General features: G+C 39.3%; 1 protein-coding gene across 2 annotated transcripts in view; it reads left to right on the top strand.

The window, feature by feature from the left end:
• Nucleotides 1-17,089, top strand: part of LOC149217690 (uncharacterized) — an 80,123-nt gene extending 63,034 nt beyond the window's left edge. For both annotated transcript variants that reach the window (XM_089393038.1, XM_089393039.1), the window contains exon 2: nucleotides 15,709-17,089. In XM_089393038.1, coding sequence (XP_089249164.1) covers nucleotides 15,860-16,858 — 999 coding nt within the window. In that variant the 5' untranslated portion in view covers nucleotides 15,709-15,859 and the 3' untranslated portion in view covers nucleotides 16,859-17,089. The remainder of the gene's footprint in view (nucleotides 1-15,708) is intronic.
• The last annotated feature ends 1,468 nt before the right edge of the window (nucleotides 17,090-18,557 follow it).

An 18,557-nucleotide genomic window follows, 5' to 3' on the forward strand; every position in this document is an offset into this window, starting at 1 on the left:
CTGAAAAAGCTTTTGGACTACCAAAAGTTGGTTTTCAAGCATCGACTAAGTGAGGATATTGTTTCTTCACTTGTCCAATCTCAATCCACTTTGCACTGCTCGGCTTTGAACCTTTGAGCCCAATCCTGAGGTATTCAACTTCTCCCCTGCGCATTTTCCTCACCTTCCTGTCCAGCACCGTGTCTTCCTGCAACTCATTGAGGTATTCAGGTAGTAGGTCATCAATAGAAGGCAATTGACTTTGCTCTTCAGGGTCCTCAATCATTGAAGGTTCAAACAATCTCAAACAATCTGCATTTACGACTGAGTAGATGTGCATGTAAGCTGGTAGATCAAGGCGAAACGCATTTTCACCAATTTTCTCAAGTATCCTAAAAGGTCCATACCTGATAGGCTTTAGCTTTTTACCTTCACCTTGCATCCTGTCCTTGCTGATATACAACTAGACTTGGTCTCCAACTTGAAAACTATGCTCCATCCGATGCTTATCATGCCTAGCCTTATACTTGGCCTGGCTCTTTTCCAGCTGTTTCTGTACTGCCTGGTGGATCTCCTGGATCTATTCAATGAACCTAGTTGCCTTGTCCACATCACTGTGTCCATCAACCATGGTATCTTTACCAAAGACAAAATCCAAAGGAGACCTTGGTGTGAAACCAAAGCAGGTCTCAAAAGGAGATCTCTGTGTAGAAGAGTGTTTGGCTCTGTTGTAAGCATGCTGCACATAACACAAGTGTTCATCCCAAAGCTTAGGATGTTTACTGCAATATCCTCTCAGTAACTGGATCACGGTCCTGTTTACTACTTTTGTCTGGCCATCTGTTTGTGGATGAAAAGCTGTGCTTTTCTTCAACTTGGTGTCCATCAGTTCCCACAGACTAGACCAAAAATTCCCCACAAATCGGGTGTCTCGATCAGATACAATGGAAGTGGGTAATCCAAAATGAACCCATACATGCTCGAAGAACAATTTTGCAGTCTGTTCAGCTGTGATCTGTTTACTACAAGGTATCAAATTACACATTTTGCTGAACCTATCCACAACAACATATAGATAATCATGACCTTTCCTAGATTTAGGCAGTCCTCCAACAAAATCCATGGAAACACTTTCCCAAGGGTGAGAAGGAACTGGCAATGGATTGTACAAGCCTAGTTTTCTATTGCTGGGCTTGCTTTTAGCACGCATGGCACACCCTCTTACATATCTAGAAACTGTCTCATTCATTTTCGGCCAATAACAGAATCTTTGCAGCAACTGTTTTTTTTAACCCCAAAGTGACCTGATATCAAAGAAGTGTGTGCTTCCCTAATTATCTTTACTCTTTCAGTTTGTGGAATGCAGAGTTTTCCACAATGTTATAAGAGTCGGTCCTTTATATGATAGTACAATTCTTCTACATTTTTGCCTTGACTCAAAGTTGCATATACATCTTTAAAGTCCATATCCTGAGCATATTGTTCAATGTGGCTTTCATATAGCACTGAATTATGCTTAAGTATGGTAGATGCCTTTATAATGGTTCTAGATAACATATCTGCAACCTTGTTATGTATGCCCTTTTTATATCTGATGACTAAATGAAACTGTTGTTGAAAACCCATCCACCTTTAATGTCTTGATTGCTGCAACTTAGTTTGGGAGTGTAGATATTGAAGTGGCTGATGATCAATGTGTATTACTGTCTCAGTTCCCATTAAGTAATGTTTCCACTTTTTACTCTGAACTAATGCATACAATTCTTTATCATATGTAGGGTAGTTAACTACTGCATGATTAAAAGTCTCAGAATGATAACATATGGGTTTACCGTGCTGTGTCAACACTGCTCCCATGGCATAGTCACTGGCATCAGTTTGGATCTCAAATGGTCTTTGTAAATCAGGCAGTGCTAGTACAAGTGCCGTACTTATTTTATCTTTCAAGGTGTCGAAGGCTTTCTGATGTTTGCCTCCCCACTGAAACACCTTATTCAATCATGTTAAAGCATGTAAGGGAGCTGCAATCGAGGAGAAGTTAGAAATGAACTTCCTCCAATATTGTGCTGCTCCTAAGAAGCTTCTCACTTCTGTAGCAGACCTGGGTTTAGGCCAGTTCACAATGACTACCACTGAGGGATCTATTTTCAATTCACCTCCCCCTACTATATGACCCAAGTAGTTTAGAGATGTTTTGCCAAATTCACATTTTGAGAGTTTAACATAAAGTTTTTCTCTTTTCAAAACATCTAATGTCTGCTTAACATGCTTTAAATGTTCTTCCCACGTTTTACTAAAAATCAGAATGTCATCTAGATACACAATCACAAAATCATCAATGAAAGGTCTAAGTACATCATTCATTAATCTCATGAAAGTAGCAGGAGCATTAGTTAAGCCAAAAGGCATAACCAGCCATTCATACAATCCCTGCTTTGTTTTGAAAGCAGTCTTCCATGCATCTTGCTCTGCAACTCTGACCTGATGGTATCCACTGTGCAAATCCAGCTTGGTGAAATAAACAGCTTCTTTCAATTGATCTAAAAGATCATCTATGCGAGGAAGGGGATAACGATTTTTGATTGTTATCTTATTCAGTGCTCGGTAATCTATGCACATTCTCCACGAGCCATCTTTCTTTCTCACCAAAACGATTGGTGACCCACATGGTGATGTGCTAGGCCTGATGAAGCCCTTCTCGAGCAACTCCTGCACCTGCTTCTTGATTTCAGCATTCTCTAAAGCAGACAACCTGTACATCCCAATGTTAGGCAATGGAACATCTTGCTGCAAAATAATATCATGTACTATTCCCTTTTTGGGTGGCATACCTTTAGGTTCTTGAAACAAGACATCATACTCTGAAACAACCTTTTCTATATCAGCTTGTTGTTCAGCATTACAACCCTCAAATACATTGGTTTTATTAGGTTTCTTTTCCTTTACAACCATCAGTAAGAATTGTTTGCATGAATTAATCATTCTTTTCATCTGTCCTGAGTTTATGAGAATATAATTATTCTTGAGCTTATGAGCTCTTACAAAGTATTCGATTCCATCTTTAACCAGTAGATATTTGTTCTCAGCTCTATAGAAAATAGCCTTTCTATCGTACAAGCATGGACTTCTTAAAACAATTCCACATATATCCAAAGGAATTATGTCTAACTCAACCTCATCTACAAATGCTGACCCAAAAGAAAACTTGAGTTTGCACTGTCTAGTCACTTGTAGTTGTGCTTTATCATTCAACCATCTTAATGGGTATGGTTTCTTGTGAGGTGTAGTTGCTAATCCCAATTTCTTTACAATTGCTTCAGAAATCAAATTTACTTGAGAGCCACTATCAAACAAAGTATCAATCTTTTGATTTTTGGAAATAACTCGAATATGGAAAAGCTCATGTCTTTTTCTCTCATTTTCTTCATCAATAACAGATTGAGCAGAATTACTAGTAGATGCTTCAGAATTCTTACCTCTTATACCTGTGGCTGCTATAGTTGTTTCATCTCCCGAGTTTGACCCCAAATCTCTCTGAATAGCTGCAACTGCCTTCTTCTTCTTGCCCTCGAACTTCTTAGGTCTCAGCTCTGGATGCAGAATCCAACAATGTTCATCATCATGCCCCTCCTTTTTACAGTGAGTGCATGAAGCTTTGGCTTTTTGTGCAGTGTTAGCCTTCTTTGCCTTCCACTTTTGTTTTCTTTTCTCCTTGCTCTTGCTTACAGTGGGTTGGGATGGTCCCCCAACTTTTGGATTGCCATTCTTTCCTCTAGCTTCTAGATGAGTAGCTTGTACAGATACCTCATCTATACTAGTGGGATTAAACATGAGGATGGTATGCCTCATGTAGCTGTGTAGACCACCAATGTACTTCAGAAGAGTCTCAGGTGAGTCTAGTGAGATACCCAACGTCAATGCTCTCTTTCTGAACTCTTGTGTATACCCTTGCACACTTTGCCCCTTCAATTGCCGAAGAGTTTGCCAACTCATCATGGCTTGTTGCATGTAGGCTAATGGATAGAACTGCTTTTTGATTGCGGAAACAAAGTCACCCCAGACAGAGATGGTCTTACCATGTCTTTTCATATCAGCTTGGGTTCTACCTTCCCACCAAACCAACGCAGTGCCTCCTAGGCGTAGGCTTGCCAGCTGAATCTTACTATTGTCTGAGTTTATGTTCTGTACCCTGCAATACACATCAATTTGTCTAATCCAACTGTCCAATTTTTCATCATTTAGCTCTCCATCATATATAGGCAAATCAAATTTAACATCTAACTTAATCAAAAACGCTTTCTTATTATGTACAGGGCTATTAGGAGGTGTGAGAAAGTGTTCCTCTTTCCCCTTTCCTTTGGAGTTGTCATGGAAGTGAGACTCATCTTCTTCTTTATCTTGCTTAGAGCTTGATGCATCTTCCACCTTTTGCTTTCTAAAGTCTCTGTACATTTCTTCAACCATAGACTTTATGGCTAGGAAACTCTCTATGAATTGAGGGTTTGGGCCTATAGAACCTTCTTCTGACATGGTCTTTCGAGGATAGACTCTCCCAATTTCAGGATTAGTTTCCACCAACTCTCCTTCTCCTAATTTGAGCTTTGATCTTGTGAGCATTCACAGCTATACCAACACAAGCTTGTCTAACCATACAACCTTGAGCTCTAATACCACTTGATCTGATATTCACCCTGTGAGTGACATCAGTTAAAGATTTATTAAACTAAGGTATTACAGACTCGTGCTGGTGTGTGTTCTGTGTTATTGAAGCAACGGATCGATCAGATTGCCAATACAGAGACAATAAGATGGAAAGATAACAGAGAAATACAATAAGCAAACACAAAGACACAAATAATTTTAATAAGGAGTTCACCCTATTCTCTAGGGCTACGTCTCCAGTCCAGGTTTCAATGGTGGCCTTGTTTTATTGTGTCTTCAAGTAGAGAAATTACAATACAGGGACTCAATATGAGTTCTCCTGAAGCAAATTTTGCTTGGCAGGGTGGCTCTTGGATTCCCCGAGCCACTTGGAGTACACAAAATCTTCTTCTTCCTACCAGCTCTGGGACCTTTTGGTCTACCGCGGAAAGAGCTGAATGTGATGCTCAGTCCGGACAGATTCCTCTATGGGAAGGCTTGAATCTTCAAGCTCTGTGGTGCTCGACGCTGCCTATGGTCAGCTCGACCCTGTGTCTCTTCTGCTTGGTTTTACTATTCTCTGTGTTCAGTGCTCCTCTCAGGGTTCACTGTTCATTGTCTCTCTTGGTCTCTTGGACTCTTCTCAATTCTGACTCCAACTCTGACTGATTCCACTGTCTCTGTTCATGGCTTTAGCCATTCGATCCCTATGCCCGTTCGGTTCCTCTTCCGCCTGTGCCGATTCACCTTCTGCAGTTGCGCTTGGAGTTCCCTGTGTTTGGCGTCATCATGAATGCTCAGGGAGTGGCCACTTGTCCTTTTCTAAATGGCGCCAGCATGCTTTGTCGGTTCGTTTCTTCAGTTATGCCGTGGATGGGTTCTTCCTCCACCGTGGCGGTCAAACGAATTCCAAATCTCTTCAAACGCGGCTTAATTCCTTGTCGATTCCACTTCTTTCCATCGGGTGCAATCACAGTCGTCCGATCTTGGCCCTCCAGATCCAACGCCATATGCACGTTTCGCGCGGTTGACTTGCTCGACCGATAGAGCACGATCAAAGACGGTTTTCTCTCACCTCCGCCTGCCACACGTCGATTGGTGTATGGAATCGCTCCGCTCATGTCCAAAACCTCTTACCATTCAAGGGCGCCCTCGATCAATACCACCGGTTTTTCAGTGCGCGGGTCCCGCCTTTGTACATTAGCGTTTTTTTGCTTTTTCCGCCTGCGGTTCCTTGGCTCCCGATGTGACTGAGTGCTCGGGCTTCCCCTTCAGGGCCCTGTTCGCCTAGCGATGCGCGATTAGCGCTAGGGCGCCTCGATCAATACCGCCGGTTTTCCAGTGCGCAGGTCCCGCCTTCGTACGTTAGCATTTTTTTCGCTTTTTCTGCTCGCGGTTCCCTGGCTCCCGATGTGACCGAGTACTTGGGCTTCCCCTTCAGGGCCCTGTTCGCCTAGCGATGCGCGATTAGCGCCAAGCGCTAATCACGCATCAAAACCTCGTCCTTTTCCCATTCCGGGGCTCCTTGGGGCTACTTTGGCCTCCTGCGCGGTCTCCATGGGCATCGGTCAATGTGCTTTGACCGAGGTCCTCATCGTTCCACGTCGGTAGCCATTGCCACTGGTTCAGGGTGTTTTTGATACTGTTTTGGATTTCTTTAGAGATTTGTTCGACCTAATTCAGTTATGGTTCTCGACAGTCTTTCTATGGATCCAATTCGGATCACTTAGGTGGAGCCTCATCAGTAATATTTGCTTGTTCTATATCTCTCTTCTTATTCCTTGGATTCTCTGGACATTGATTTTTGTAATGTCCCATCTTATCGCAGTTGTAGCATTCAATATTGGATAGGCCAACTTTCTTCTTTGGTCCTTTGAACTTCTTGAATGTTCTTTTCTTCTTGTGATGCGCTGAATAGGCATTAAAGGTGTTGTCTTCTTCATCCTCGTTGTTGTTTACTAATGATATTCAGGCTTCTTCTTGACTGCATGCATTCCATAGTTGTTCTAATGTTGGAGTATCTTATTTCTTGATGCAAAAGCACTCCAAGATTTTGGTAGATCTAGAAGAGCAACAATTACGAGTTCCTTTTCTGGTACAACCTCATCTATTGCTTGGATGTCATCTCTTATTCCAGCTATCCTTACAAAGTATGATGATACAGTATCAACTCATGTCATCCTTATTGTCCTTAGTTCATTCTTGAGGTTTTCTATTTGACCAATGTTCTTCATGGTGAATAATTTGTAGAGAGCCTCATACATTTCTTGAGCAGAGTCTATGTTGTGTTAAAACCCCTCTATAGGGGAAAACTCAGTGAAACTCTTCCACTAGAAAATTCATGTTGAGATAGACCAAGACGCTAGACCAAAAGACCTTCCTCCTCCACCAAGTCAACCTTCCAATATGATTTAGCAGCCTTCAGTAGTCTTTGCTTCTCCAACAGCTACAATCCAACGACAACCCAAAATTTCGACCTAACCTGAGGACTGCAGTTTCAGCCCTTCCAGCAGCTCAACAACTTCACACATGTGAGAGAGAGAGAGAGAGAGAGAATTTCGACTTCTTGTGCTTGATAGAGACCTCCTCCTCCTTCGCTAGCCCTTTCCTCCTTGTCCCTTGAATTTCACACTTTTTCTTGTCCCAGAAATTGCAGATCGAATTTGATGAGTGCTCCAAATGAGGTTGAGTTGTTGCCTTTATATAGGAGATTCGGCCCCTTAATTACGCTGACTTGTCCAGTTTGAGGCCGACTTGGTGGCAACCTAAAAGACCTAATTTACAACAAAATAAATTTGTTTCTTGATTGACAATGCCCAAGAAGGGTCTAGTACATTATGACATGGACAAGGACACTTGACATAAACCTTAGAAGCCTACAATGGAGGATTTGACCTATAAACATTGACCCAAGCATGAAACCCATGGTTTAATAAGTTAATTTCTTTAATAATAAAAATTCCTTTTTCTTTCTTGTGACAAATACATTACATCATAACTCAAATACAATTATGAAGACTGACACTAGTTACATTCTTCAACAAACATCCATGCATACTAGGTCTAGAATCTGTTTAGACCTAAGTTGCACGAAACGGGGAAACGGAAATGAGTTTCCGAAACGGGAAGCGATACGAAACGCGACCTCCCCAAATTTTGAAAACGGGGAAACGCGAATATATATATATATATATATATATATATTAGGACATTTAAGAAATATGTGCAATCATAAAGCATATATTATTACATTATGATAAAATTGTCAATTGTCAATGCATAAACTATAAGTATCTAAATTTGCATCACATTTACTCATGAATAATCACATAATGAAAATAGAAATATCCAAAATCAACCACGAGAAATTTCTAATTTCTTGTCTCGTGCTTGATTAGGAGTCTCCTCCTACATAGTCGAACGACCTTAATGCTCTTGATTAAATACAAGTTTCATACCCTAGTACCCTACATTCTCTTGATTATTGGGAGTCTCCCCTGCATAGAGGGCTTGGTTCTCTCGATTAAATACAAGTTCCATACCCTAGTACATGATAAAATCCAACGAAAACATTGCAATCCCCCCAATCCTGAAATCCTGAAAAACAGATAAGTCTGCTGGATTTTGAGTGAGATCTAAAATTCTACTTTCTCCATATGAAATCCAATGAGGGCGAAACCACTCTCAAACATCCTGAGTCATTTCATGGTAATGTTAAAAATTTAAGTAAAAGGATGAAAATGAAAAATAAAGGAGAATATCACTTTTACTTTAAGAATTTAACATTACCATGAACTGCATATCAACACTAGGGAAAAAGTTCTACCTGTCAACAATGATTTTCTTGATCAAACCAGCAAAATGATTGTTCATTGTTGGGGAAACGTGGCCCGTACGGCCTGGAAACGTGTTTCCGGCCGTACGGCCACGTTTCCCGAAACGGAAACGTGGCCGTACAGCCGGAAACGCGTTTCCAGGCCGTACGGTACGCGGAAACGCGTTTCGTTTCGTTTCCCCTGGGGAAACGACCCCTAGGGCCACGTTTCCTGCAACTTAGGTTTAGACCTATGCTACTTGCTTGGGAAACAACCTTGGTATGCTTGCCAAACATTCACCCTCTGCATACAACATAATGCTCAATGTTGAACTATGGAAAACTTGTGAATATCTCCTGTAAAAGAGGCAACACCCTATGATGCAAGTGCGTCATCCTCTTGTGCCACAACTTACACAAGCTGTCACTGTTATGCTTCTAAGATTGAATAGGTTGACCTTTCAACCTGTAAAAATCAGTTTCTCTAACCCCTATTATCTGAGCTATATTTGGGGTAGAACACTTGTTGGTTCTTGAACTCCACTACAAATCACTCATTCTCCATGATCAATTGCAAGACAATTCTTCTTGAGACTTGGAACAAAGTTACAAACAAGTTATTGTCAAAATATAAAGCAAAACCTGACTCGAGTTGGAAGGGAACAAAACCAACTCTTGCTATTGGGTACTTGGCATCACCATCAATCTTGACTTGTACACCTGAGTCTTGCTTCTTCAAAGTAGAAAACAACCGTTGGGCCAATGTTATATGTCAAAATGCTCCATTGTCCATATGCCACTCATTCCTCAGAATCTTGCTGTTAGAAAGGCAAGATATCATTGAGAAATCCTTCTTGAACTTGGCAACAAACTTGTTCAACTGAGATTTTACAAAGACTGCTACCTGCTTCTGCTGCTAGTTCCCTTTAGCCTTCTTCTTCTGTGGACATAATGATACATTATGACCATGCTTATGACAAACAAAGCACTTGATTTTACTCATCCTTCTTCCTTGATTGTGATGTTGACTCCTCATTGTTCTCCTTACCCTTGCTGGGTTCTTTACGATTGCTGTTATTTGACTAACCAAATAAAGCTAGGTCATCTCCACCCCTCTTGTTGGCCTCTGACACCATTAGAGTCTCCTTTTGGATATAGTCATCCCAAAGCCTCTCAAAGTTATGAAGGTTTTCCCTATCACAAATACCGTTGATAAACAATCCCCTTGAAGTTGAGAAACCATTCAATGGCATGTTCAATAGTTGCACATCTGCAACATTCTCCCCAACCGTTGCAAGTTGATCACAAATCTATGTGACCGAGGTAAATGGTGACTGTGTTTGATTTGGTCATCTCGATAGATCTGAGTTCGTTCCACAATATCATCTTCATGTTTATGTTTTGACTGTGAAAATACTAACTAGGGCATCAAACATTTCCTTTGCCTTATTCTTCTTGGATATATGGGGGATCAAATGGTCCTTTATGGCATCTAACATCATCTGCTTGGCCTTCACTTCCTTTTTGTTGTGAGTTGCTAAGTCTTGCGAATCTGTAGGTGGCAGTCACAACATCCTTCACAATCTCTTAGAGTTCATCTCTTTTAGTAAGAGTGTAACCCTCACTTTCCATGCTATGAAGTTCGATGCACCACCCAATTGGTCCCCAGATTGAAGGCTTGCCATTGTCATCTTTGAGATCTATGGCACAAAATCCTAATAAGAATATATAACTTCGAAATTATCTTAGTTCTCTGTAATAGATTTACAAATGCAAATCCTTGGGAATCTCAATAAGAGATCAAGCTTTGTTACTATGCTAGAATTTGAAGCCCTAGATGACTAATGGCCTTATGATATCAATCAAACAAGTAGATTGTTGAATTTAACTCACGCTGAAATTAAATTTCAGATCCTTGAGACAGTTGCGGAGGTTTCGAACAACACATTAGTTCACTCACACCCAGAGCATTAGAGGGTTTAGTACTAGAGGGTTCCTAAACAACCCCTTGGATAGGTTCCTCCCCAACCCTAATGGAGTAGCCAAAGACTTATCCAAAGCCTTTTTCCTTTGGCCTCAGATGTTAGGAGTATCCCTCGCTCCTACATCTCCCCAAGGATCATGCAACCAAACTCCTTGTTGTCTCCAGAGGACTCCAATAGCAAGCCAGTGCCACTTTTGACCCCCTCGCTGCCAGCTATCAAACTTTGACATTCTTGACAACATCGACCTATAACCATGGACTTATTCACTTAGCCTTCTACATGGTCTAATTATATACATGTTTATGAGACTGTCCTATTATTGTATCCTTCTCAGTGTTCTCAAAATTGGACTGCACTGGTCTAAACCAACTGGTACCACTGGTTGGAGGGCAAAACCGGTTCAAACCAATCTCTTGAACCGTTATTGAATTGGCCATTTTCACCGAACCAACCGGTTCGGCAAAGCAATGTACGACGCATCATGTGGGGCTTGTTTTGCTTTTTTTTTTTTAAATTTTTTGTCTTAGCTGGGTACTGGCCCACAATAGTTGCCTAATATTCAAGCCTATTCCTTTTACTCAAATTTTTAACATTACCATGAATTGACTCAGGATGTTCGAGAGTGGTTCCGAACTCATTGGATTTCACAAGGAGAGAGTAGAATTTTAGATCCCATTCAAAATCCAATAGACTTAACAGTTTTTTAGGGTTTCAAGATTGGGGGGATTGCAATGTTTCCATTGTATTTTGTCATGTATGATGGCATCAGACTAGCATTTAATCAAGAGTACCAATCCCTCTATGTACCTCGATTTTAGTGGCATTGATTGTTGAACTCCTCTATAATGATCCTACTAAAAATGTACCCATCACTCAACCAAAATCTTGAATTGACATGCTCTTAATTTTTTATCTTGTTTTAATGCTTAGAGGGTGATATTGATGATGAAGATCCCAATATAGGCAAACATTTTGATGATATGTAGGTAATTGTTGTAGCATGTTTTTTTTTTGGATGCTAGAGGCCATGTAGGGCCTGTTTTTCGATGTATTTTCGGTTCAAAGATGGATTGAATAAATTAGAACTTTTGCCTATTTGTGTATAAATGGTTGGATACATATGGATGCACATGAATATATGTGTTTTTCTTTACATTTGAATATTTTATGTGTTTTTGGTTGACCGGTTTTTTGGTCTGGTCTTTTTACCGGTTCTGGTTCGGTTTTGACTGGTTCCCTATCTGGGGGTCTACTGGTTCGATGACCAGTCCGGTTCTGATAATATTGGAACTTATGTGCACCCTTACATGCTCTATAACTGAGAGCTTTTGCTTATTTATGTAGAAATAGTTTGGATTCATATGGATGCACATGAATATGTGTTTTTCTTTAAAATTTGAATATTTTGTGTTTTTGGTTGAATGGTTTTTTACTGGTTCTAGTCCGGTTCTGACCGGTTCCCAGTCCGGGGGTCTACTGGTTTGATGACTGGTCCAGTTGTGATAAAATTTACCCTTTACTATATTAAATATTTTATCCTAGATTTATCTTTGGCATTTTCTAGGAGTTGCATTTGCACTCCCACATTGTACTCCTACTGGTTATATCCTTCAGTCCCATTGACCTATTTATGGTCATTCGTTGACCATTAATAAAATTATCTTATCTTAGACCATACCATCAATCGCACAGATCTACAAATTAAACAGCGGAAGCATAAAAATTAATTTATACACAGGTAATTCCTCCTTCAAATCATTTTTTTTTCCTTCAAAAAAACTTACAAAGAAATCTCCACACACTGCCTAAGAAAAATAGCATGCACGGATACCAAAAAACATGTTGAATTGAGCTTCTACACGCTGTTTGAGAGGTATAGCAGCTGAAAAAATCAGCTACAATAATTCTCTGCTGTACATCACTGCTGTATGAACTGTATGGCTGTTGTACATCATTGCTGTATGGATTCCACATGGATGTACGGATCTGTATGGTACTGCATGTACAACTGTATGGATGTTTGACCGATTGTATGAAATTGCTGCGTCAAACTGTGTGCTGCCCGTCAATGCCTCTTCCTTGGTTGCCTGCTCTCTTTCTCTTGCTCAACTGCTAGAGTGTGTGTGGAGAATCTGCTAGATACCTTATAGTTTTAGTGGATAATATATTTTTAGGATTAATCCTAATCTAACTATGATTGTAGACAAACAAGGCTTTCACTTTTTTATTAAAATGAATTACAAAATCAAATTACTTTTTCAAAATTAGAATTACTTTTCAGAAATAAATTTTTGAAGATATCTTGAGCTACTTCTTGCATGTTCACAATGAACATGTATGGAAGTTTCTATCTGAGCAATAATTCTCAACACATGGGACCCCCAACAAGCAGACACATGCCAAGTGACTAGAAAACAAGGCAAATTAAGTCTAAATTCATTCTAATTTTTTTGATCCTTTTATTTCAATTTCCAAGATAATTTGTTATTTAAAAAAAGTCTATTTTTTGAAAGATTTATATTTTAATTTAATAGTAATGCTAAAAGTTTAAGTAAAAGGATAAAAAGGAAAGATAAAGGAAATATCATGTTACTTTCCGGTGTTTTTGGTCAATCCTACTCAGACACCGAGTCAGACCATGTCAAAATAGGCAGATTAAGTGTTGGGAACATGCTGTATGGATGCAGGTATGGCCCATAAACAACTAATGTCAATGTTAAAAATTTAAGTAAAAGGATAAAAATAAAAGATATAGGAAATGGCATGTTAATTACCATCATTTTTGGTCAAAAGTCAAACCATGTCGAAATAGGCAGATTTAGTGTTAGAAATGTGCTGTATGGATGCTGGTATGGCCTGGAAACTTGTTTCTCGTGGTATAAAACCACATTTATATAGCTGGGAATGCATTTCAATTTTCAAGGCCATACCACATGTGTTTCCACATTTCCATATGGAAATGAGCTTGCTACAGCAGTTTATTAGATGTTTCCTACAACATAGTTCCAAAGTTCAAACCTTTTTGTTATATGTTCTTGTCATTATAGGCAGATTTAGTGTTAGAGTGCGCTGTGTGGATGCTGGTATGGCCTGGAAACTTGTTTTTCGTGGTATAAAACCACATTCATATAGCTGGGAATGCATTTCAATTTTCAACCATGTCGAAATAGGCAGATTTAGTGTTGGAAATGTGCTGTATGGATGCTGGTATGGTCTGGAAACTTGTTTCTCGTGGTATAGAACCACATTCATATAGCTGGGAATGCATTTCAGTTTTCAAGGCCATACCACATGTGTTTCCACATTTCCATATGGAAATGAGCTTGCTACAGCCGTTTATTAGACGTTTCCTGCAACATAGTTCCAAACTTTTTTGTTATATCATATATGTTCTTGTCATTATGCTCTTTCAAATGCCTTTTGAATCCCCATTTTGAACTTTCCAATCAAAAGTTATGACAAGTTTGAGTTGGCATACCCTTTTAAGCCCTTCTATGGGGTTGGAATGCAAGGAAACCTTGTATGTGTTATATCTTGAATTCTGCTCGAGTAACTCGGAAATTTTGTTCTGTAACACCCTGAAATCTTTGCTCCTGAATGATACTGGGGTTACTCAATTTTGACTTTCCAAGAGGAAGTCATGTCAGAATTTCCAAAACCTGTTGGTTTTTTGTTTGTTTATTGTTTATAATCTGGAGAGTGATGTGTACATGTAATATCTCCATGAAATTCACCCCCCTAACTCCTCTGAAGTTTGGATCTATAACATGTTGATCTGTCTTCTTTCATATATGCCATTATTCCCGAGTCTCACTGCAATGGGACCTTGCAATCTTCAGATATATTCGATTTAGTGAAGAGAATATGTTTCTTCCTAAGAGGTCACAGGTTCAAGTCCAGATAGGGGTAGAGTATGCATGCCTCTGTATACATTAGCAGTGAAATCACTGCACAGAGGTGGGTCCCTTGTCCCACAAACAAGTGGGTCTCTCAGACACCAATTTGGTGTCTGGCTTGACGGTGACCTTAAAATTGGATTATTATTAATATTACTTGTTTTAACAAGGTTTTGGGATTGAGTCAAAACCCTAATTTGTATGGACTATAACTCCAAATTTCCCATGCCCCTGTGATTGAAAATTTAACTTCCAGAACTTCTGAGTCTCACTGAATTTGGGGGTCCAGCTAAAGTTATGGATCAAACTGTGTAGGGTTCAGTGTGCAGGTGTCCAAAGCAAGAATCATCAGGTGATTGTGCTTGTCACAAGCATAAATCACAATAATACACAATGAACCTGCATATACACTCCAAAACTTCCAAGTCACTGAATTTGGGGTCCAGCTGAACTTATGAATCAGATCATGTAAGGTGTAGTGTGAAGGTGCCAAACCAACAATCATCCACTGATTGCACTTGAAATGAGCATAAATCACAATAAAGCATGATAGCCCTGCAGACCTATAATGTGAACCAAGTATGGGCATGGAACACAGCGTATTACATTACATGTGACACACATCATCCTCCATTTTTATTTTCTTATTAATAGACATTCCCATCCATTTTAAGATTGCGTTACTGTTTCATTTTAATGTTTTTTACGAGATTTTAAATCAGTGGCATTCAGAGGTGTCTTGACACAAGTTTGTATTCCTTGTATTGGAAATGATTCTTTAAAGTTCAAAAGAATTTTCAATTGTCCTAAAGTAGTATCAAATCCTAGATTGTTACAGTATTCAAAGTAATGATTAAAGCTTGATGGCCTTAAAGCTAAACCATGTATATTACAAAAATCAGCAGCTTTATGGCGATAAAAAATTAGCCCATGGTTACTACTGTCGTAATCAAATGTGAGTTTCCCATAATCCAATAGAAATGCTGGAAAACCTGGGCCAGACTTATTGCATGCAAGATTGCTGCCTGCAGTGGTACTACATTATAAATCTGGTTGTTTCAATCTGTGGTCTTCACCTCTCAAGCAGACAAAAGAAATTGCGGAAAGGGATGGACACAAAATCAGCCACCCAAATCAACCAAGAAACACTTTTCATATCTGGTGCATTACACACCAGATCCAGCAATTTGTGTCAATTAAAGTAATTTTAACAATAGCATTTAGTCTCTCTTTTTTTTTGGTTTTTTTAGTTTATTGTATAGAACTCTCGAAACTCTATTTAGTTTATTATTTACTACTTTGGATTCCACCTAGCTAATTTTCTGCTGTAGAATATGTCACTCCCTGCAGTATTTCTATAGACGTTTAACAATGGCACCTTCATGCTTTGCAGTAAACATTCAAATGATTTGTCGAGTCTACTTTTGGTGTAATGGACAAACATTTATATTGTCCAAGCACAGAAACTCTGTACCTAGGACCTGAAGGATTCCCATTGGAGGATACCTCACACCATTGAAGACATACAGCCCCTAGACGACGAAATGTTATCTGATTCTTTTACTGATGTCATTTGTACACAAGTTGGCTCTCAAGGTGCATATGCTCTGAGCATTCCCCATAACGAGGTAACTGTAGGAGAGGTGCATGATGCTTTGCCCCTGGGTGAGGTGGAAAGAACAATAACACAAAAGAAACAACCAAAGGGAAGAGTTCGGTGGACTGTTTCAGAAACCCTTACCCTTATCAATGCCAAACAGGTTGAGAAGAATCTGCCATCCCCCGGTGGTTTTATGAAACAGACTAAATCGGCTATTGAGAAATGGAAATGCACTTCTGCTCAATGTCATTCAAATGGCCTCAATCGCACTGCCACTCAGTGTCGAGACAGGTGGGATCATATTCAGCCAGACTACAAAAAGATTAGGCATTATGAACGAAGTATTGTGTCTGAACATGAGAGCTACTGGAACATGACAACAAAAGAGCGCATAGATAAGAAATTACCAGCAAATTTCACAAAGGAAATATTTGATGCAATGGAAAAGCACTTTGGTCAGAATCGAACTATTCATCCTGGAGACATGGTTATTGATACATCAGCATCCAATTATGGAGCATTTGAACACAATGCTGCTTCAGAAAATACCCCACTGCATAAGGATATGAAGTTTGAGATGCCGCTAGAGGGTCAGGGAGATACTTCCATTGATAGAGACAACCATTTTACAGGGAAAAAGCGGAAAGTAGCATCCATGACATCAGGGATCAAATCAACTTTGGTTGAAAACAATAAGAAAATAATTTCTAATCTTAAGCTGGCTGAGCAAGGGCATCTAAAACGCCATGAGAAGTATTGTAGTATGTTTGAGCAACGGATGGAAATAGATGAAAAGTACTTGAAAGATCATATCCTGAGTGTACAAAGGATGGTATATATTGACGAGCAGAAGGTTAAAGCACAACAGGAATTAATCACGGCTTTGAATAACATTGGTCAAGCAATGTTTAAGATCTGTGAAACCCTTGGCAAAAAAGTTTGATGATTTATTTCCCATTTTGCCTTTTTTTTCAGTGCTTTCATTTCAGTGAATAACATCCATCTGTACTTTCTAACAGTGACATTCACTCTCTAGTTGGGATGGAAATGCCATCAGCACAAATTTGTCTTCATTGTTCTAGAGTTTTCAATCTCATCGAAATTTCTAGTTTATGTACTCAAGTATCTTGAGAAATTGCATGAAATCATGCCAAGCTCAGTAATATTTTATTTATTTTTTTGGTGGTGGTGGCGATAGCACATATGATCCGACTTGATTTAATGTTCTCAGAAATCCAGAACCATAAATTTCTAGAAATAGAGTCAGAACAACATTGATGAATGTCAACTAAATGATGAAAATCTCACTAATTTTACACTTTCTTTTCTCGTCGAGTATTGATGAGTTAAATGATATCTCCATTCCAATCTATTTCTCTTTTTCTATTTCTGAATGAGCCTCTTTCTTTCCTTAGCGGCACAGCAGGTACTACAGGAATAAAAATATAGATCAGATTTGAGACGAAGAAATTCAATGTGGATTACTCATCTGCGGAGAGATTACAGTCTTTTTTTGATGAAGAAGAATCAAATAGATTTACCTGATATAGAAGCAAAGCTTGGGAGTTATATATATATATATAAAATTGTCCTTGTGGAAACCGTCTAGGCACTTCTTCACATTCCATGAATGGCACCCAGGTAAATGGCATTGGAAAATGTCATTGAAAATTCTTCTAGGTGCTTCTGCGTATTCTGTGAATGATGCCCATGTAAATGTCATCAGAGTACAACATGTGCTTCTAAGTTCTCACTGAGAGGGACCTTACCAGGCTTCAGCCCATGACCTCTCAGTGATCTCCATCTTGAAACTAGTCAGTCAAAATCGATTGAGGTAACCCAGTGGGCTAGGATATCAGAATTCTATAGAATAATCTATTTTTATAAAATGCACTAGAGAAATGGTCTTGGCCTCGGTATCTGCAAGATGATGGATGGTGTCTTCTTAGGTTGTCCAACACCTATTTTTGAAATTTGTTGCAACATGTCTGTCAATTGGTCAACAGATATAGTTTGTCTCGATCTAATGTGCTGACGTATGATCTTAGTCCAGCCCAAGCAATCTGGCAATTACAATTCTAACAAGGTATTCATCTTTCTGCACGTGTCTAACAGGGAAGCTTCCTGAACATATAGAATAGAGGAGATGCATTTATGACTTCTTGCAGATCAATTCGCTCACAGTATGTTTCTTTCAAAACCATCAAAATATGTTGTCATCACTAATAATGTTGTACAAAGTAATAGAAACTCAATCTTGTGCCACAATGGCTTTGGAAGACAGATTGAAATGACCTTGACGCAAAGGTTTGTTGAATAACATAGTCAAAGCTGTTAGGATCTGGCACATGTAGCTTCTTTGGGGCGAAGAGCTGTAACTCCATTCATTCCCTGAATTCTGCCATGTGAAAAAACAGCCCCCATATTATTAATTGTTTGTCAAGGATTGACCCACCTCTAATGCAGACACTGAATAGGTTCGAGTATCTCCTGTCATAACATTTTCCTGAATCAGCCACGTTCACAAACACATACGAAAAGTCTACAATATATCGACTTAGATTCAGAAACACCTACTCAGAAAATTTTACAATATACCTACTTAGATTCACAAACACCTACAAAGAGAAGTCTAGAATATA

The sequence above is a fragment of the Pinus tabuliformis genome, chromosome 1_1, assembly GCF_031772625.1.
Source record: "Pinus tabuliformis cultivar Carrire ecotype Pingquan chromosome 1_1, CPIR1, whole genome shotgun sequence".
Classification (NCBI taxonomy): domain Eukaryota; kingdom Viridiplantae; phylum Streptophyta; class Pinopsida; order Pinales; family Pinaceae; genus Pinus; species Pinus tabuliformis.